Source organism: Hirundo rustica, chromosome 9, assembly GCF_015227805.2.
Source record: "Hirundo rustica isolate bHirRus1 chromosome 9, bHirRus1.pri.v3, whole genome shotgun sequence".
In the NCBI taxonomy this organism is placed as follows: Eukaryota; Metazoa; Chordata; class Aves; order Passeriformes; family Hirundinidae; genus Hirundo; species Hirundo rustica.
In genome coordinates, this window is record NC_053458.1 from 17,488,666 (window position 1) to 17,510,131 (window position 21,466).

Sequence of the window (21,466 nt, forward strand, 5' to 3'; positions counted from 1 at the left end):
TGCCGGCGGGGCAGGCCTCGTTCTCCCTGCGGGCCGGGCTGCCGGCGGGGCAGGCCTCGTTCTCCCTGCGGGGCCGGGCTGCCGGCGGGGCAGGCCTCGTTCTCCCTGCGGGCCGGGCTGCCGGCGGGGCAGGCCTCGTTCTCCGTGCGGCCCGGGCTGCCGGCGGGGCAGGCCTCGTTCTCCCTGCGGGCCGGGCTGCCGGCGGGGCAGGCCTCGTTCTCCGCGCGGCCCGGGCTGCCGGCGGGGCAGGCCTCGTTCTCCGCGCGGCCCGGGCTGCCGGCGGGGCAGGCCTCGTTCTCCCTGCGGGTCCGGGGTCCCTGCACGGACGGCAGCGCCCAGCGCCTCGCTCTCCTCAGGCTTCGCTAAAGCCCGGGGCGAGGAGCCTGTGCTATCGCCCCTTACCCAGAGCAGAGGAAGAGGCCGCCTCTGTCCTCTTCCCCTCTACTCTAGTTCCATTGCAAAACAGAAAGCAAGATGCAGGAGAGAAAGCGGTGATCTAAAATAAACTATCATTAGCCATAACAGAGTCCAGTGTATCTCTAATTTATCCATCTAGCTGAAACTGCAGAAAGTCATGATAAGATAGTTCTCACTCCAGTTCAGGGGAAAAAACCCCTTGGACGCATCAGATTTACTTCAGCCAAGTCATTTTCAGGGACCTCAGTATGAGCAGCACAAAATCCTTCTCACGTTGCCTTAACCTATTAACTGCTCTTTAATTTCAGACAATCTTAGTTAAAACCCACAAAAACTCCCTGTTCTCACATGTGACCACATCAAGGGTCACTTATGCTGAGGATTATTAAGCCTGTCGGACAGGTTATAACAGCTGGCTTCTCCACAGGGCCTTGCAGTATCGTGACAGTAGTTTTCTGCACAGTGTTTTCTCATTGTTTCTAATGGCTTTCTGCATGAAGCAGCCTATTCCTCTGGACTCTTGTTTCCTAACAGCAGGAACCATTGTTTCTGTTGAGCTAAATTCCACCCCCATTCCCTACCAGAATAGCTGCTGCAATGTTTTGACATCTGATGCTGAGGAAAAGCCTTCCCAGAGTCTCCTCCTGCTGCAGCGAGGAGCTGCTCTTGGCTCCACCAGAGTCAGCCTGTGCACTCTGGAGGGCGTTTCTACTCCTCTTTGAGCTTTTTTCTTTGTTTATTTCTGCAGCCAGCCACATAGCTCTGTGTGTGTACAGATGACAGATGTGTTTATATTGCATTATAGGTGGGATAGTTGTAGAATTACATTTTGCCAGATATATGTGAAACGCTGGAGCATGCTTTCACGCACTTACCGCCAACAAAAAGCCTTTAAAAAGTTGTTCCAATGTATGGGATACCATTTTTCATGGAAAAGTCTTAAGTGTATATTGTACTGTTGAAAGTAAGGTGCTAAAATGAGAAAACAGGATATACTGGAAGTCAAATTCACTGTATCAAGAAAAGAGGCTAACCCTTCCCTTATTACTGATTGTTTTTTCTCTATTTCAGAGCTTGAACCAGTTCAATTTCCCCAAGTGACATTTTGTTCTGTTTGATGTAGATTCAGTAAGGCTTTTTGCACACCAGCTTTGAAGAAAGTCTTCTTAAACAGGTAAGAATTGTGCCTGTAGCATGACACTTGTCACTTTTCAAAAGGCGCACAACATATTATAAGGACAGCTTTGACAAGACCAGAGGAAAAATGATACTGGTTTAATGCTCTGGGGGTTTTGGAAGACTTTAAAGTACAAACTGTCATGAAGCCAACTTAATATAACTGTTTCCTTTATACTCTAAGGATTCACAAGGGATTTCACTGCTAGCATAAAGGAAATAAAGTCTGTTGTGCTAGAAAGAGACTTTGTTGCTTACAATTTTAAAAATGACACAGTTTCCTTACAGGAAATGTTACATCCATACAAATTCCCATATTTATTTGTAGACAAAAAAATACAATTCACATAGCAGGAAAGCTAGATGAAAACAGAGGCAGCATAGACTTTGAGCCACTGTGAGTTACTGGCAAACAGACCTACATGATTGTAATAAATACAAATACACAAAAATTTTACATAAATGTAGAGAAATCTTTATTGGCTCATTTTTAAGTACCAGCCCAATTTCTTAACAGGAATTCTTGGAAATAAATAACTACAGGAATGCAAGTGAGAAGCTTGCAGCTTTACCTCTTTCAGGTGAAGCTTAGCTTATCTTCTGTTGTTACACTATTCGACCAAGATATACTGACTTGGGATATCTTTTCTTTAGATCAGGCCACTGAACAATGAAATAATCTGAAAAGTAGTAAAGAATTTTTCCAGACAGGGATAAAGTTTCCACACGGCAGATGCTTTCTACATACACAATGATTGTTCTCTTTATTCGTAGAAGGCCAAGAAGAAAAGCAGATAAACAGACAGGAACACATGTTCCTGGTCCATTGCACAATATCTAAAAGAGATGAAACACATTACAAAAGTAAGTAATAAGTTTTTTTCATACAGTAAAGAATTAAGTGAATATTCATTTAACATTACCTTTACACAAAACTATATATTTCAAAATATATTTTAAAAAACTGAGAAAAGGCAGGTGAATATGAAAAAATAGGAGGGGCAAACAAAACACATTATTTCAAAGTAGCTGTCAAAAATACCATGTTTCTTTACATGTCATGAAGGAGGAATAGACCTCTGAGATGGCACAGTTATTTCTATGAAGGAAAAGTTTACAATTCCTTGACTCGTGGGTATATAACCAAAACAGCTTCCACTCTGTCACAGCTTTGTGTTGCATCAGTCATGAACTCTGTGCACATAATAAAGCCAAAGAAATTTAATTAGGATTAAACCTGTGATCCAATTACAAACATCTTGAACCTTGGCTTAAGTCAACAAAACACTTAAGAGTTCATCAAAAATGTGCTGATGAATTAGGACCTTCCCAAGAATCTATTAGCTATGTGTGGCTGGATTTTATTTTTTATTTTTAATAAACACCAGGAGATAGTTAAAAGCATACAGAAGGAAGGTAAAAACATGTAATGTCCTTTGAACAGAGGAGCTCAAATTCCCTTATAAATGTTAACAATTAAAAGGAAAGTACTCTTTTAATTTTAGACACTGTTCAACTGAAAAACAGATTGCTTGAAAAAGTAGAAGGTTTAAACCAGGGTATATTAGGTACTCCACTTGGTATCAAAATTGATTTCAGGCAAGAAATTTCTTACTAAACTTAAATACCACCATGTAATCAGCACTTTTCTGCACAGCTGGAGTTACATGGAAATAAAGAGCTCTTTTATAAAATCATGGCCCTATATGCCATAAACTCACATTTTTTTGTTCCAAGTTCACCAGCTTGTGAAAGATATTATACTGGTGGGGGGGAAATCTGAATTTCTGCTTCAGGGCTGTAACAATTAGTTCAGAACATTTCCTTTCCTGCTTCATAGCAAGATCTCACTGATAAACTGGTTAGCAGCACCTAGCCCTAGCTAAAAGCAGCAACAAATTTGGTGCTATGGAGTTCCAAATTCTCTCACCTATTCTTTGCCTTGATCATAGCTCCGGAAATCCACCTTGGGGATATGATGACTGTAATACTGTGTTTTCTGACCAGAATCTGGACTGTAATACTGTTTCTAAAAATGTTATGATTTTATTGTTGATCTTAATTGAACTATTTATTAATGCAAGACTTTGCTGATGTTTTCTCAGAGTCCCTTACAAGTAATATGCTGTATGCAGTTTTAATCTTGAAATTTTAGGGTATCAACATCCCCAGATACTTGAATTTGAAACTTGGATAAAACGTGCTTATTTTGTATTATTTTTGTATTAGATTGCTAAGAAGCTGAACACATCCTCTTTGCATCCTAGAATTTTGAAATCAGAGTAGTATACTGTGATTTCAAGCCTCCTTCTGAACCTGATTGCAAGCACACCCACGCTGGGACCTTAAACCCTACTCTACAATCTACTGAGAGTGAAGATCTGTTTTTATATATTTGGTGAGTAAGGACATAAACCAAGCACACATGCTGCCTTTTTGCATTTCAAAGAAACTTTTCCATATCTATATAATGCGTTTCCTGGAAAGTTGGATTAATTTGCATGAATGTTGACTGCAATACTGGTACGTGGCTACTGATATGCAACTTAAGGCATGTGTAGGTATCTCTGTTTGTAATAATATTTGTTCCTGTAGTGTAAATATAGCCACAGGAAACAATGTGTTCTCCTGTGTCTGCAGGCAAAACCCACCAGCATCCCTGCAGAAGCTGGGCTGTTAAGTGCATAAGAAGCACCTAAAGCCCCGCAAAATTATTTACTACTTACTATTTTTGTGAGTTGAACATACAGTCTAACAACTGATTTCCTCTTCAAACTTCAGCTTTAAGGGAACAGACAAAAATGTGCACCACTGCTGAGCAGAAACTCCACTTTCTCTTTCCTTTAGTTGAGCTACCTGGAGTACATATATTGTCTTATCTTCACTGCTCCTTGTCCCTTTCTCCATTCTCTTGCCATCCTCTCTCCTGTCCTTTCCTCAGTGCCATCATTTTCCATCAATTTGTCTGTACTCTACCCAATCCTGAGATGTCTCCCACCCATCCTCTCTTTCCCAGTTTTCTTTGTGATCACTGGTGTTCATCTCTCTTTGCACCCCTGTTCTCAGGCACCCTTCCAGCTGTCTTCCTTCCTGGATGGCTCTGCACTCTTTTAGCCTTCATCTACTATGAAAGCTCAAACATTGGTCTCTTACTTTCCACAGTCTGACACAAAGTAAAAAGTTGTGGATATGATTTAGGTCAGGTAGCCGTGCTAACATTCTACTGAGCCCAGAAGTTGAGAATTGTAGAAGAAGTTTTAGAAAAAGCTGAATTTTTATAATCATGGTCTTTATCAAGCCATAGACCTCATCCTGTATCTATTTAAAATTATCTGTTTCCCTCAGTACCTATTTACCTTAGCTACAAGGCTGCCTGTAGAATATTTGTGTTGCATGAGATATGTCTGTGAAAATCTCTGAGTTCAGCCCTCCTTAATGAGACAGCTGAAAGGGGGGAAAAAGGGGGCCAAAGGCAATTTTTGTGTCACTTTTTTGACCTCTTGAGCTGCAATTGTCCAAGGACTTTCCTGGTCACTGGGGGTTCTTTACTTAGTTGCCAAGAAGCTGTAAAGGATTGTTCCAGAAGCCAGTGCTGCAGGTCTCCCTACACCATTTCTATGCATTAATGCTCTATATGCACCATTCCTCTAATGCAAAGAAATATCCAGCTCACTGGCTGCCTGGGCTCACAGCTAGGTCTATAAACTAAGTCCTACATACCACAATTCTCTGCCAATTCAATCTAACCAAACTCTAAACAGTACAATTAACTAATCAGGCTATAGATTAATGGAGGTTTAAAAGTAAAGGATCAGAATACAACATTTACCTTCAGCAACTCTATAAATCTAATTTCCAATTAATCGCTTTTATATAAAGATGGAACAGTTCTTGCCTTTGTGTTTCAGATATTTTCCACAGCTGTTGAAAGAAAAAAAGCTAGGCCAGCAGTCTGGGAACACCAGGAACACTGGCACACGGCACCACTGCTGATAAAAGCTACTTTAGAGTTGGTGAATGCAGCACTGTAGCAGAGTGACATTTATCAGGGAAAACACTGAACCAGAGCTTGCAGCTTCACTGACGTTAAATGTCACTGGTCAAAGCAAAAATGAGTAAAGCAGTAAACTTGCAGTTTTTCTCATACATACATAAAGATACAATTGCTGTGTATCTTTTAAAAAACAGGTGTTTAAATACTACTAATGTTCCCAAATTAAAACAATCAAAAGGAGGACAACATAAGTCCCCCTAAATTTAGTAGAAAGTGGAAAACTTAATTTGCAATTTGCTTTGCATAGGAAACTGGCAACACCTGTTGTTCTTAATGACTTCTGCAGAGATTGCCCTTTTGTCACTTGGTCAAGAGCAGAAAAACTGCCCTGCTCCCTGAGGCTGGGGAGGATGGCAGTGTTGGAATGCTGTTTGTTGCTGGGGGTGATGTGCATGTGTGAACTAAAGGTTGTGCTGCTTACCAGGCATGGAGCTACCTCCTGGAGTACCTTTAGGACACTGCTTGGGCTTCCTTTGTTCTGGTAATGCTCCCTACTCCACAGTGCTGAACACCTGGAGACAAGACTAAGGGAATGGGAGGTGGTGGTGATAGACAATTACTAAAAGAGGCAAGTGGAGTGATACAAAATGGACCAGAGCTGCGTTAACTGAATTAACTATATCTATGCAAGTCTTACCTGTTAACTGCTACACAATACCTACTTTTTAACAATGTAGGAAAAAAACTGTTAGATATTCCTATGTTATAGGAATAATGAATTTTTCTGTTTGTGTGGTTTTTGTTTTGATGGGGGGAGGTGGTTGTTTCTGTGGCACAAGAGGAGAGAATCTGCAGAGTTCATTTGTATTCTGCTACGTAAATTACAGCACCTCATGAGCTCATCAGCCCTTGCTTGGTTTTCATATTATATTACTATTTCAAAAACTTCACACTCAAATACTTAAGCACGTTGAGAGAGAGTGTTCTTATGGAAGCTTTTGCTAGTCTTGGTCTTTAGCATGCCCGAAAATTCAAGTTTCGGACATTAAGGAAAATTAGCTTAGTTTTGTTAATTCTTTTTACGTTTTAAAAAAGGCAGGAACCTTTTTCAACAATTCTTTATTATTGTTATTTATGGGGAGAAAGAAGAATTTCAGGTTCTGTTTGCACAATAGAAAGGTCATTAAACTACCTACTGCTTTATTCTTTTTGAAGAGTGAAGATCTTATCCAGTTCACTTTCTTCCACCACCTGCATGTAAAACCAGCTAAAACTTCACACCCTATTTTCTGTTTGAACTTACCTGCAGAATGCAAGGCAGGACAAAAAAATGCCAAAAAACCTAGCTGTGTAGTCTGATGTAAATCAGGTAATTAAGGTAGAACTGAATTATACCTGGGTACACTTTTATCTTCTACTGTCTAAATCATTTGAATCATCACGGTTGCAAGAAGATAGATGTAGAGTCCTACAGCAACAGCTTGTGTTGGTCAGCAGCTGTAGGTTGTAGCACTGCCATGAAAACTTTTCTTGTTCACCTCTAGTTCTCACTGGTACAGTAGCTGTTGTTATTATCACACAACACAGCCAGTGAGTGAGGTGCTCTTCAAAACAACCAGAGACATGTGTGGTCTGACAGGCAGATTACCTAACCAGGATAAATAAAATTAGTGAATGCCAGAGTGGGGGAGACAGAAGTGGAAGAGCAAGGACTTAAATTAGTACACTACACAGCTGGGGTTCTATTTGTTTCTGAGAATTACTTTCATCATAGAATGAAATATATTGGGAAGCATCAACTTTTATGCAGCCCTCACTTTCTAAAGGTTTGGGGACAGAGAGAGGGAAAAATCCTGCCTAGTGGATTTTTCTATGGGAGAAAAGGAGAGCTTCTGCAAAACCACTAGGAACTAGATGTAAGGATTTAATCTGAACAGCATTAGGCATTATCACATCTGTCTTCTAGCCCTGACCCAGAGTTACCAACCCACTGTCCTCAGGGGAAAGAGACAAGGGAAGGATCCCAGCTGATGTGATTTGCATCAGCCTCCTAATACAAAGTAGTGAGGGAGGCTCCCAGATTTCAGCAGAGAACAGGAGCTTAGCTATGAATGTGGCTGTTTGACACTGTAGACTTAGAACAGCTCAGGTCTGCTTGTGGGTATGCCCAAGGGCTTTACTGATGAAAAGAAAAGATACAAGTGGGGTCACTAAGAGTGTCAAAACTTAGGCAACAGCTTGGTGAGGAAGATTTGGGAATCTTCATTTGGATGCCTAAAGAAATGTGCAGGCTTTAATTTTTTCTAAGGAGTCTAACTTTAGGCACCATACCTAACTGCCCCTGTGTGCTAGGTGACAGGTCTTTCACTGGGGTTAAAAGGTCTTTGGAGTGGTAGTTTCCATCAGCATACTTCCCAGCCTAGCTTCCAAATGTAAAATGAGAAACACAGAACGATCAATTAAAAATAATAGTAAATGACAGCTGTGAGACTGTCTGTGAAAATGTTAGTGTTGGTTATTAAAACGTTACATGAACACCCAGGCTGTCAGTGGGACCAACAAAACTACCATTGAGTCTTTTGAGAAATTGTGGGAGATGGATAGGTTGGTTAAAAAATAAATAAATGAGAGAATAAACAAACTCCCTTACTCCATTATGGAGTGGGTATGTGGTTTATTGCTGCTGACAAACTACTAGGAAGTAGAGGATATTTGACCTAGTGTAGATGAAAAAGTTGGTCATAAAATAATTCAGTAAAAAGCCTTTGTCAAGTAAATTAAATGGTAGTTACTGAACTACATCTCTAGTTACAACACTAGGTACTAGCTGGCTTTCATCAGCACCTTGGCTGAATCTGAACCTGACCACAGTCTCTTGGTCACCGTGAGAAATACCATCCAACCTCTTAGAGCCTTTTTACAAATAATTTTTTTATCTCCTCGTATAAAAAGTACTGCTTATTCTGGTAGCCTGCTTCTACTTGAAAGGAGAAATTAAATCCAAGAACTTTCAAATATACTCATATATGCTATTACTAGTGGCCTAAAATGAGCCTTTAATTACAAATCTCAGCGTGTTTTTCATTAATCAGGCATTTGTTTAACTTCAACTTGAAAGCAGTATTTTAGGTTAACTAAACATGATATTTAAATGTTCATAAAACATCTCTTGGGCTACTACCTAATCACTGAATTTGGCATAGCAAGAATGTGCATCAAATACCTGCCTGAAATCTTCATAGTGTAAAACCTAGAGGTGTTGGCAGTCTGTATCTCATACCAGTGGTTAGATTTAGCGAAACTGTTACGCTTTATAGCATACGTGGAAGTGTGACCAGGGTGTTCATTAGGTTCATAATGAACCTGATAGCTGATGAGTGAAGACTCTTTTACGTCTAAAAATGCCTCCTTAAATCTAAGCTAAGATCTCAGTTCATCTTTACTGCTACTCCTGTCCTCCCTCTGAAAAAGGGTCTTTAGGCAAGTCTAATTAGCAGTCACAGAAAGGGCAGAGCTACAATGCAGCTTTGAACCAGCTGACTGGAATAGCTTCAGATGTTTATCTGTGCTCAGCACAGGGTAACTCTGCATTGTGGCTGCAGGGTGGCTGCAGACAGTACACAAGGTAGGAAGGGTGAATAAGACTCATTTTCATCAACACTGAGAGGTTAAACAAATGCTGATGCCTTCACTTTGTTTTCTTTTTAGGTGAAAAAATTTGTATTGCTGAAGTTCTTAATCCAGTGTTTTTACTCTTGCTTATTTTGACTGTTTTGATCCTCGAAGAACATTAGTAGATCAGACATACAATCAATCTGGTCCAGAAGAATTCTAAACAGATTCAGTGTACAAAAGAATGCAGCAGATCGTCCTAATATTGCATTATACAAAGTTCACTTGTTATAAAATGAATAAAGAAAAAAATGCCACCACCAGATTTTGTAGCTTTCCACAAAGTTCCAGTTGGAACCGTGATAAAAGGGACAATAACTTACTATTTGTCACAGTAGTTTGTGAGAGTGTTGTGAACTTAAGACATTTTGGGCAGGGCACAAAGAATGGAAAATCTTAGCTAAATGAAATAATGATCTCCTTTCATTTAGCGTACTGTGCAAACACTTCTGTAATCAGAAGCTGCCTTAGTCAGTTTAACCAGTCAGAGGACCAGGCTGTGTGATGGGATCTGCAGTCATAAAAGAAGAGGTGATTGCTACAAGCATGATGAGCTGTGCAGGTTTCAGGCTTCTAGAAAGAAGTTTAGAAAGGAGAGACTCATTCAACTGACAGCTGGTGAGGAGGGAGAGACAGCAGAGCACGTAGTTGCTGTGCAAATGTAAACTTACTACAGACTTCCCACAGGGAAGGAGGCCCTGATGTGGGAGGACCACCTTCTTAGCCTGATTTAACCCAGGTTTTTCCAAATAGCAGTCATCTGAAAATACCTACTTATCTCAGGCTTTGTAGAGCCCTGAGGCAGTAGGAACTGTTGAGAAGTGTCCCCAGAAAAGGAAAAAAAGTCTGGTCCTAAGGGTCCAGGATATGCCATCTGCTAATGAATGGAACTTTATGCAGCATTTCTGCACCATTGTAGGTGAAATTTAATTATATTGAAGGATAGCAGATCACTGATCCAATTACATAACCCATCTATGGCTGAAAACAAGTACTGGATACAATATTTTGCAGCTTCTGCTGTGTGGTAGGTGCACAGCCTTAGTTTTCAGTTTGGATTTCAGGTATGCCAGAATAATCATGATCCAGACAAAAGGCTAGATCACCTGAAGACTTAGTTGCAGGGTTGGCAAACTGGCCCAAGGACAATGGTTCTAGAAGCAGCAAGAGAACTGAAGACCAGTTTCCTTTGAACTTGTATCTACTTACTGACTTCAAGCATAATAAAGGAAAGATGTAACTTTAGTCTTTCTTGTATATCAAATAATCTATGTTAAGACGCAGTAATTTTCTTTATATCTTGAAAAAAAAACCTCTGTGCTGCTTGTGTAATTTTGTGTAAGTAAGAAGGATTTGCATCCTTTTCTAGATAATAGATCTTAAAACAGCTTGTTCTGGTTTTATGTTTCTTCTTTGCCAATCTCTCAAGAAAACAAAAGTCTCTCTTCTCTGACCAGCTGCCGGTTTTCATGGTAGGAATTTGCAATTTCTGAGACTGCATGCTAAATCTGGCTGCAGCTGATGAATGGTTTTAAAAGCTTTTCTGGGGGAAGGTGGGTGTAGGCAGTGTGTGCTGGCACAAGCCTTTCCTTCCCTGGAACTTTAGGCCTCTGTATAGGAAGCCTATCTAAGGCAGACAGATGTTGTAAAAACTGCCCACCATACATTCACCTGCAAAACACTGACATTTCTATCATTCTTGGCTATAGAAACACAAGCCAATCATCACTTCTGACATCTTAATTGTTACTTGGCTTAATATCTCTAAAGGGACTTAACTTTGCAGAGTGCAGATGTTCATAATTCAGAAATGGGCCTCCTGAAGATGATCTCAAGCTGAACAACTAAGCTAACTTCTACATTTCCTAAACTCTCTGGAGGCCCGCTTCAAGCATGGGTCAAATCCTGGAAGACAGCAAAGATCTCCTGGAAGTTGTTCAGTTCTTTCTGAACTTACTGTCTTGAAGAAGGGTTAGATGGAACTGATTTCTCAGGCAAAGTAAGCCAAGAAGCTTTGACAGATCAGTGTTAGATACAGAAGGGACACAGTGCTCATCAAGTAAAGCACATATCAAGCGCTCATCAAGTAACTCCTGTGCAGCTGCATTTGCTGTTTCTCTTTTGCAGCTATTTACACTCCACAGACAGGCTTAGGTTGGCATAACTAGCGTATCTGTTCCAAATCTTGCCTTTGTGCACCTAATGGTTTTGGGCTTCCTTTGCAGTTCTTTTCTTGTCCTGCAATTCTTGGCAACTGCAACACTTCTGTGTTTTTCTAGTTTTGGGCTGACTAGAGAAGACTTCAGTCATTCCTTCATATGTACACGTATTTCTGACAAGCCTGAAAGCAAGTGTAAGGATTTGGAAATCACTCACATACAAATGACTTAGAAGCAACTCAAAGTTGTCTTTCCCTCCTGCAGTTAAACAAAACCAATGTCTAGACTGAAAATGCACTGCCCCCATAAACTCTGTTTAAAAATATGAAGCTCTCAGCATGATGTAATACTGTGCTTGTTTCTAAACTTGGTTGTTGATTTCCATGCCAAAAGTTATAGATGATTCCTCTGAATGCCAGCATTTGTCTCAGCCTTTCTAGTTCTTTACATTACTAAGCATTACATTTTGCCAAGAGTAGAGTGAGTTTCAATTCACTGCAAACATTTTTGTTGAAAGGCAATTAAATACTACCAGTAGCTTCACATACCATACAGTCTTTTTACTGTATGGTATGTGTACTTTTCGCTGGCAATGTGAGGCATTTTAATCCCTGAACCAGTCTCCTTGGATAAGTGTTTTAAAATCTTTGCAGCTCTCTGAGTTATTATATTTTGCAGATTTCTTAAACTAAGATATACATACAAGTAGTAGTGTGTAAGCAGCTTTTAAGTGGTACGTGATATTTTGGTTGATAATAGCACCTGACAAAAAGTAATTGGGGTTGCCTTCCCCTCTAGCTCTTTAACTATGGATAAATACTCTTTGGATCTCATTTTGAGACAGGTTACTTTAAACACTTCAAAGGGCTTAAAGACCTTGCTAAAACATATCCTATTTTACAAGCACAAGTGTTTTTCAAGACGTTAGTCTTCTGATAGCTTATCACGGTTTATCAACTCCAACACCATTTCTAGTAACTCTATGTGTGAATCTCACTGTCACTTTAAATTTCTTTGGTCAACAGAAAACATGGAATTAGATTAGTACCTTCCTGCTTCCTTCATTAAGCTACCCAGTGAGATTTTTCCATTCAATTTCTTTTGCACTAAGTAAAAAATAAATATACACTAACCTAACACAGTGCTGTAGCAAAGTGATTACTAAATCTGTTACTCACATTTTCTCTCTGCTCATGTAAACAAACTTGACTATTACCACTGCCCCGATCAAAACCACAGTAGAAAGAATAGCATGCCACCTTCTCCCCTCTCCCAGTTTTATCTCCAATTTTCAGATAGGCTTGAAAAACAGTAACTGCAAAAAAATCTCCTTCTGTTGTTCTGCACACTAAACTGTTTGGAAAGTCCAGCAAGCAAGTAGCTTTTGATCTGACAGGAACTGACCAGTAGCTTTGAATCAAACGAGACCACATCACTCACATCAGCCTCTCTAAACATTCAAAATATCACGAACATTTAAAAGCCTCTTCAGAATTAGCCACAGAGTTCACAGAGGGATTTTTAAGAAGTCTCCTTACAAATATCTTTACAAATATCTGTGTGTGTATAGATGCTACTACTAAATTATGAAAAATACCTTGTAACTGCACTAGTTTTTACATGTTTAATTTAAGTATTTTAAACTTCATAAAGTATTAAGATTACTGACTCCTTAAGATGACAACAACTGTAGGAAGAAGCCAGCTGTAACCAAATTTTTTCTTACAAAATTGTAAGATTTAAAGCTAGAAGACCAAAGCGCTACCTTTCGTGTTAACACAGAACTTTCTTGACTGAATATCTCCATTGTAGTTCTACCATCTGACAACCCTGAATGTTTCTGACTTGTTTAAGTGTGGGGAATATTTTAAAATAAATTTAATTAGCATGAGAGTGCAGTTTTCTGAACAGCTTGAAAAAACTACTGAAGTGCTGAGGAGTTGCTACTTCAGCAGTGATGTTTTTTGTCATTAGATGAGATAATTAATGTCAGTCAGCCAAAGACTAAATAAATACGCATTGTAGCTCAAAAGTCCATGTAAGCACAAGAACTGAATCTATATATATTTGTGCTGGTCTGAACCTGTCTGTGTCAGACTGGTCATACCATTTTAGAAGCAAGTCCAGCCAACAGGATAACCAGGCTTTCAGGCATAGTTTGTGCTGCTGCAATCCTGAAGCGATATTATCAGGAAGCAGCAATCTTGTTTTTGCCAGCTCTACCAGCATAACAAGGGAGCGACTCTGAAGTTACTTGCAAACTTTGACAGGGAAAACTGGTACTTGCTATTCTAATTCACCAGCAGTGAAACCTGTTCTCTCTTTCTCGATGTATCGCTGCTATATTTAATTTAACATTAAAAATAGTCTGTGAATTGTAAACCTAAGCATACAAATGAGATGCAGTCTGCATATTCCAAGTGCTTTTACGATGCGGATTAGCAAGTTCTCAGTAAATTAAAATTTCCTTTACCTACCAAATCTGGCTTCCGTTTGTAGGTCAGAGGAAGAGAGTAAAGTATGGAGTACAGTGTTGTTAGCACAGAGGAGATCCAAGACTGTCTAACCTCCCGGCTCCTGGGAATGCGATCAAGGCTGAACTGGAAAAGAGCACGAGGAGTGCAGCTGTTACTTTTCTGAGAATGTTGCGGCTCCCTCTTATTAAATCTGTCTGTGCTAGCCTTTTTTTAAACTTTTCTTAGTCTAGTTTGGAAACGTTAGCGTATAAAAAGCATACGGTAAAGTATAAAGTCAGAGACACGCCAGAGCTCTGTAGCCACTGTTCGGTCCGTGCCAGGATTCCCCGAAGCACTCGTAAATCGCAGCGGCTGCGGCGGGAGCGTTGGGCGAGGGCGGCACCTCGTGGGCACCGGCGGCGCTCGGAGCCGCTGCGCCGCCGCCGGCCTCCCGACGCTCCCGGGGGATTCGCGCTGCAGGAAATGCAGCAGATTTCTCAGCTACTGTCCGCCGAGTGCCATTAAAAACGTAAAAGTAAATATCACCGTCCTTCAAACGAGGACTCAGTGAGTATTCAAAAGATATGCACGATGCATATGCAAAATGCAAAATATTTGCGTAAAGAAACAGGAAAGAACACCTTATCATTAGATAAAGAATAGGTAAAGAAGTAACCTTCTTCATTCCCTCCCTAAATGAAGATTATTCACTGTTGTAAAAGGTATCAAATGAATAAAGCAAGGATGTTTTCCTTTCATCTTGAAACCCTGGGAGCAGGGAGCAGTTGTTAGGCTGCCTGCCCTCCTTGCAGGTGCCTTTACCTCAATGGAGCTGCACCTGAGAATTATTGCTACGTCAGACAGCATGCCTGATGCCAATGACATTTTTGACTGTTTAAATGAAAGACAAATGTAGTGGCTACAGCACAGTGTTCAGTGATGCTGACATGTGGATAGCGGTTGTTACCTCACTTCACATGGGACACCAGATCACCACCACTCTGGAAGAACTTATATGGGGTGTGAGAAACTCTAAATACTGAAAATTGTCCAGTTACTTCACGTGCACATTGCTAGCTGTCATAGCTTAGTCCTGGTGATTTGTGTCCCTGAAAGGAGATGTTAACAAAAGCTATATGGTAAATACAAACTACAATAGCAATAACTGGGACTATTTTTAATATATAAGGTGGAAAGAATTTAAAAAAACAAACAAAAAAAACCCCCAAAAATACCCCCCCAAAAAAACCCCCACAAAAACCGAACACTCAAAAATGCAGAATGATAATCTTCTTGATTGAGATTATCCTGTTTCATTGTGATATGTTTCTTTAATAGCTGTGATACTGGAAGGCATTAACAGATGTTACAAACTGATTTTTCTGTTTTATTTGCAGGTGTTGAAACTCTGCTTGCATTACTCTGACAACAGAATATGGAAAAATAAACATGCCCCCTGCTCCCTATTCAACAAGTTTCTGGTTATCACTGCCTCTGTTTCTTACAGCTTTGTAAGTGTTCAGGTGATAAAAAGAAATGCTCTAAGTGGAGTTTAGACCCTTCATAGCACTCATCCCTGCAAGAAATATGGGTATGATAAGGTGGATTTAGGCAGATCCAGTGGAACTATTCATATGAACCTCCACTGTAAGAATGGTGTTAAAGAATATTTGACAAAAAAAACTGTAGGTGATTTTCATCATCATTAAAAAACCCAAATAATTTCAGCAGAACTTGGCAGGAACTCCAAACAGTATCAAAGTAGGAATTTACTTGGAGAATTCAAGTAAAGATCAAGCTGATTTCATCTATGCTTTTCAAAAAACATGCTGGAAACTCTGCATTGCATGTCTAGGTCATGCTAGGACTTCAGTCCACACATCAAACAATTCCTAAGTATTAAAATGAAAAAAACAAAATGGGGGGGACGTTTGTTGTTTGTTTGTTTGTTTATTTAAAGCCACTGCCAGTTGATTTGGTAATCCCAGCCTCTCATCTCATGAAGTACTGTCAATAATCCAAAGGTACATCCTGTATATTTTACTGGAATACTGCATAGTATGTCTGATACCAGAAAAAGATTTCTCCCCTATCTACTATGGTGTCATAATATTGCATCTTTTTTCTTTAGATGTTCAATGCACTCAGATTTTTTTCTAATTTGAAAACAAATGTTCCAAACTGGAAAATCTGTAATGTAATTTCAAAACCAGTGAGGTAGTCCTTTACCTAGTTAATATTGTTGTTTTGCAAGGATGCAAGGAAAAGCTGGTGAAAAACTGCAACTGCTGTGAATTATTATAATATGCTCAGCTGAACATACTGCAATGCTTGCAAAGAAACTGAGTTTACATAATTCTTTTTCATGATGAGAAACAAGACTTCTTAGCATAGTACCTCTTATAAAATGAAAAAGAACATATAGTCAGAAGAGGTTTATGTAAAGGTTAGTTAAACTGGTTGCTCATCTCAAACATGACCAATGGGGGTATAGGAATTCACGTTCTCCAGTCAACAAATATAAGTTGTCTCTCTGCTGCTAGAGTTTGTTTCCAGCAGCTGAAACATGAGCGTAGAAGGTTCTCCGTGAGCGTAGAAGGTTCCCTAAGTAACGGCTCTGGGGGCATCCATGTGGAATAGTTGTTGTTACAGGTGGGGGGCAACAGAGAACAAAGAGGCCAGTGATAGCAGGACCAAAGACTTCTCATAGGAGGCATTTTTTATTTCTTTTGCAAGAGACTTAGTGGGTTGAGGTGTAGCATTTTTCTTCTTGTGAGCAAGATGCTCAGTCTGGCTTTCTCTCCTTCTCCCTGAATAGTTGTTAGAACAGAGCTAAAAGAAAAGAAAAATATTTGGGGGGGTGGGGAAGTGTGTGTGTTTAATTTTTCTCTTATATCACTGGTTTTCTGTTACATTATTGTAATTTCTCTTCCATCTGGTACCTAGTTCTGGAAATATCTACTTCCTTAACAGGATGAGGAAGGGAATGACCATGTGTTGAAGCATTCAGACTTCTCCCTTTCATTTATGCAAAGCTGCAAGAAGCTACTAAGACATAATGTTTAAATGTTTGATGATCTCCAGTGTCCCCAATAACAAACACACACTGTGTGTATGTGTGTTTCTGTGAAAGCACACTCTGAAATTTAGCAAATATATGTTACAGGTGATACTTATATGAAATATGTGATATTTACTTTCCAAAAATTATCTTTCATCTTCACTCTTAATACTTTTGCTCAGTAGAAAGAGAATGGTCAAAGGAAAATGAGCATCTGTTATCCAGACATCAAACTCACATGCAGACAAAAATGTTCCTCTGGCTCTCAGTGTTGAGGGAAAATATAACTACATGATCTGTTAGTAGTTGGAGGGGTTATAAAGGAGAAGCTGCTTAGCAAAAGTAAGTGTACTGTGAAAACGACATAACCTTTTAATACTGAAAATATGTATCTTTAAGAAATCTAATAATTTAGGGTTGGACATTCTTCAGGTAAATGAACACAACTGTGTGAACAGCTATTTACCCAACAAGATGTCTCTAAACAGGAAATACCTCTGGTCACTTTATTAAACATTCATCCTTGGTGCACAGTGAGATGTGAAAGTTGTGGTAAACAAACTTAAAAATGCTATTCCTTAGTGAGCCTTTGGTTCTCTTTAGCAGCAGTTGCCTTACACTAAAAGGGTTTTCTGAAAATCACTGGGTTTGGGTCCTACAGTCTTTTGTCCCAACAATGCTGCTGAAAACAATGGAAGTGCACCATATGAAATCAACACCATGCAAATAATTAATTTACTGTGTGTTGTACTGTTTGCTCAAAAGGACTTACAATTTTTGTAGTCAGAACATTCATTTCCATTGCACTTATTCCACTAATACTTTCTACTAATTTCACTGGATGTCAGATCACACTTTAGGCCAGCAGTTATGCTGCTGTCTGGTAATCATACAGCAAACTAGCTGAAAGCAAGCAAACATCTGAGAAAAAAAATAAGATACTTTAATGATTTTCTCATGATTTTTAGGAGTTTAGCATTTACTCAGGTCATCAGCCAGAAAACTGACATTCAGAGACCTTGCATCTCTTTTAAATACACATTTAAGACTCCATTTTAAAAATACAACCAAGATACAGTCCAGAAACAGACAAAGACAGCACAATTTAGTTTAAAGTTTTCTTAGATAAAATATTCTTATATATAATTTTTTTAAAAAAAAAAAAAAAAAAAAAAACCACAACAACAACAACAACAACAACAACAACAAAAAACAAAAAAAACCCCCCAAAAACCCACAAAAAACCTCTATGTGTCACAGAGGAAAATGTCAAACTAAAAAAAAAAATCCCCTCTGGAATATTTTTGCCCCAGTATTCTTATGGCTACATGTAACACTTCAGTGGCTAGCTGGTATAAATGGCCTTTCAAAAAGTCATTTCCAAATTGCCTTGAATTAGAATGTCAAGATAATTTTTTTTACATGAGTATTTAACAAGTTACCTGGGACTTGGAGAATGTTTCAGCCCTTTTTTGTTCAAAAGAACGTATTTTAGCTTCACTCATCTTATCTGAGTCTGCCAAAACATAATGTCTAGGAGAGTATGACTCTGACAAACAGCTAAGTAACCTCAGGATTTCTGTTGTGTGCCCACCTGTAAAACAAAACAAACTGCAATTAGTATGTGAAAAATTTTGTAACTTTCCATTTCTTCAGCTGAATCAGTCACTTTTCATTTTAAAGCATATTAGTATTACTACTACCAGTGAGAGAGCATCTTCTGCGTAAAGGATTCAATTAGAGGATGGCTAAGACTGTTTAAATAACATGGAGGGAACTTAGTTCCCAGGGAAGGGGTATTCACAGATGTTTTCCAGTGAAATGGGATTGAACCAGGGTCACCCAGGAGTCTGACGTTTGTGTTTAATGTCCCGTACATGGTGCAGAACAACCGGGCAAAGAGTGACACTGTGATCTGCACTCAAAGGCCACCCTGTGGGGCGATGGCCAAAGTGAAGCTGGACAGGATCTGGCTCACACTGCAGCTTGGAAGCAGAACTGACCCTGCCCTGTCACCTTCCAGAGCAGGGGCTGTGCAACCCCAGCTCATCATACTGAAACCAGCCAGGCAGCAGTGTCACCCTGCAGCCACAGCGATGTCAGCCACAGCAGTGGCACCCTGCAGCCACAACAGTGTCACCCTGCAGCCATGATGTCAGCCACAGCAGTGTCACCCTGCAGCCACAGCAGTGTCACCCTGCAGCCACAACAGTGTCACCCTGCAGCCACGATGTCAGCCACAGCAGTGGCACCCTGCAGCCACAGCAGTGGCACCCTGCAGCCACAACAGTGTCACCCTGCAGCCACGATGTCAGCCACAGCAGTGGCACCCTGCAGCCACAGCAGTGTCACCCTGCAGCCACAACAGTGGCACCCTGCAGCCACAGCGATGTCAGCCACAGCAGTGGCACCCTGCAGCCACAGCAGTGGCACCCTGCAGCCACAACAGTGTCACCCTGCAGCCATGATGTCAGCCACAGCAGTGTCACCCTGCAGCCACAGCAATGCAGCTTCTGGGTGCTGAGAGAACAAACAGTCCGGCTCCGAGCACTGCCCTTCATTGGGCCTTCACAACCTTCTAACCAGGGTCACTCTGTCCCGGAGCTAAACTGGCACTAAACCAGAGAGAAGGGGAGGGTGTACATACTGTGCTTTTTGGGAGCTGGGTTAATTTTTTTTTTTTTTTTTTTTTGGTCATCTGAGCTTCCTGGGAAGCAGTTAGAGGTATATTGTAAGAGTAGAAGTGGGGGAGAAGGAAGATTGTGTGTGTAGGTAAAGTGGAACAGTCTCACCTTTTATCTGTTGGACTGCATCAGACCAACATGACACCACAGCCATAAATGCATAATCTAAGTGTTTATTGGATAAGTTGCTTTTCACTCAGCTGGAAGTTGCAGACCAAAACAGTAAACTAAATGTATTCCTACTACCTCCTGTGTCACTAGGCTCCCAAGAGACCTTTGTTGCACAGGTTAAACACTCAAGAGCTGGTGAACAACTGACAACAAGGAGAGCTACGTTGCAGCATTGCACTAGACTTTGCCAACTTTCCATACAATTTCATACCGTATTTTTCAAATATATTTGGAGATATTTTCTTCTGAGTGGTGTTTGTTAAAGATTTCACAAATTTTAATGCAATCAGCTGAGCACTCAGAGAAGAGCAGGAGATTTCTACTTAAAAGTCTCAAAGAATAGGCTTGAACATTACATGAATGTTAACTGACATGTAATATTTCACCTGGTAAGCTTATGTATAGTGGAAGTATTCCTTTAATACAAACTGGGTTCCACAGGACTGAAGAAAAATACACACATTTCCAGCCCTAGTGGAAGTAAAGACGACCTGAAGAATTATAAACCTGCCAGTCAAACTCAGATGCAGAAAGATCTCAGGATTATTACTCAATTAGTTGGTGTACAAAAACCAAAGGGATACTGAGGTGCTGAAATCAACAGCTGGCCTGTATTTGTCACGGGAATTTTTTGGAGATAAATTGATTGCCCTTCAACTCTGAAAACAAGGTAATGAAGAGTAGCAGATGTGTACACCATCCTTTAGCGGGGGTGCCACTCTTGTCTGACGGATCCACGTGCGACTCTTGCAAGTAAATCACAGCAATGTGGCTTGGGTGGATTGCAAAATGCCACGTATGTAAGGGGCGTGCCCGTCTTCGGAACGCCGTGCCCTGCACCGCCATCAGTGATCTTCACTCAGAAGACCGAGCAGCTGCTCAGGTCCTGCACCAGTTCATCGATGTCTTCGTGCGAGACTTCGGTGAAACGCGTAACAATGACTCAAATCCAGGACCAAACCCCCTCAAAGGCAGGCGGCGGCCCCGAGGACATTCGGCCCGGCAGGAACCGCAGGAGCTGTCGTGGCGGGGCCCCGGCACTGGCTCCCGATACACGCACATGCGACTACAACTCCCGGCATGCACCAGGGCACATCGGCGGCGTTACGCAGGCCGTTCGTCGTGCATGCCGGGACTCGTAGTTCCAGGAACTCGTAGTTTCGGGACAGGCAGCCCTGCGGCGCCACCCGCTCCCGCAGGCGGCAACCCTCACTCACCAGAACCGGCCACCACCAGGAGACTGAACGGAGGCGTCCGCCGACCGCGGCGCTTCCTATGCAGGAGCACCAGCGGGACAAACAGTAAGGACAGGAGGAGGAGCAGGAGGACAACGACGGGCAGCTCCTCCATGCGCGGCGGGGGCCACATCTCGGGGAAGCGGCAGTGGCACCTCCCCCGTACGGCGGCCGGCGCGGTTCAAAATTCCGCGCGCTCTGAATACGGTGGTGGCTCTGGGCCGGGCAGGGGCTGCGGGCGAGTGGGGCTCGGTGGGTCCGGGGCGCACGATGCGGCGTGAGGGGCTCTCCGTGTGCCCGCCGAGTGCTTCCCCTGTGCCCGCTCTGTGCTGCCTGCGCCGCCGAGCACCCGCTGGCACCCGCCGGCCCCCAGCCGGCGTCCCGGAGCTGCGAAATACCGCCGTAAGCACGGGGGTGAAAGAGCCGGCGCTGTCAGGGCCC

The 21,466-nt window shown here is 41.3% G+C and overlaps 1 protein-coding gene and 1 long non-coding RNA gene across 3 annotated transcripts; one reads left to right on the plus strand and one right to left on the minus strand.

Annotated features, from left to right (window-relative positions):
• Positions 1-1,512: 1,512 nt before the first annotated feature.
• Positions 1,513-4,101, plus strand: LOC120756834 (uncharacterized). Of its 2 annotated transcripts, none has more exons than XR_005702249.1 (3): positions 1,513-1,591; positions 2,368-2,457; positions 3,823-4,101. It is a non-coding gene; the product is annotated as an uncharacterized LOC120756834 (long non-coding RNA). The 2 variants fall into 2 exon arrangements; XR_009208143.1 differs by having other exon boundaries at positions 3,861-4,101.
• Positions 1,913-21,180, minus strand: ALG14 (ALG14 UDP-N-acetylglucosaminyltransferase subunit). The gene is made up of 4 exons (XM_040073560.2): positions 21,008-21,180; positions 18,378-18,529; positions 13,896-14,018; positions 1,913-2,430 (listed from the first exon to the last, which is right to left on the minus strand). The coding sequence occupies exons 1-4, from the start codon at positions 21,156-21,158 to the stop codon at positions 2,200-2,202; spliced, it is 657 nt and encodes a 218-aa protein (XP_039929494.1). The 5' UTR covers positions 21,159-21,180; the 3' UTR covers positions 1,913-2,199.
• Between the last annotated feature and the right edge of the window lie 286 nt (positions 21,181-21,466).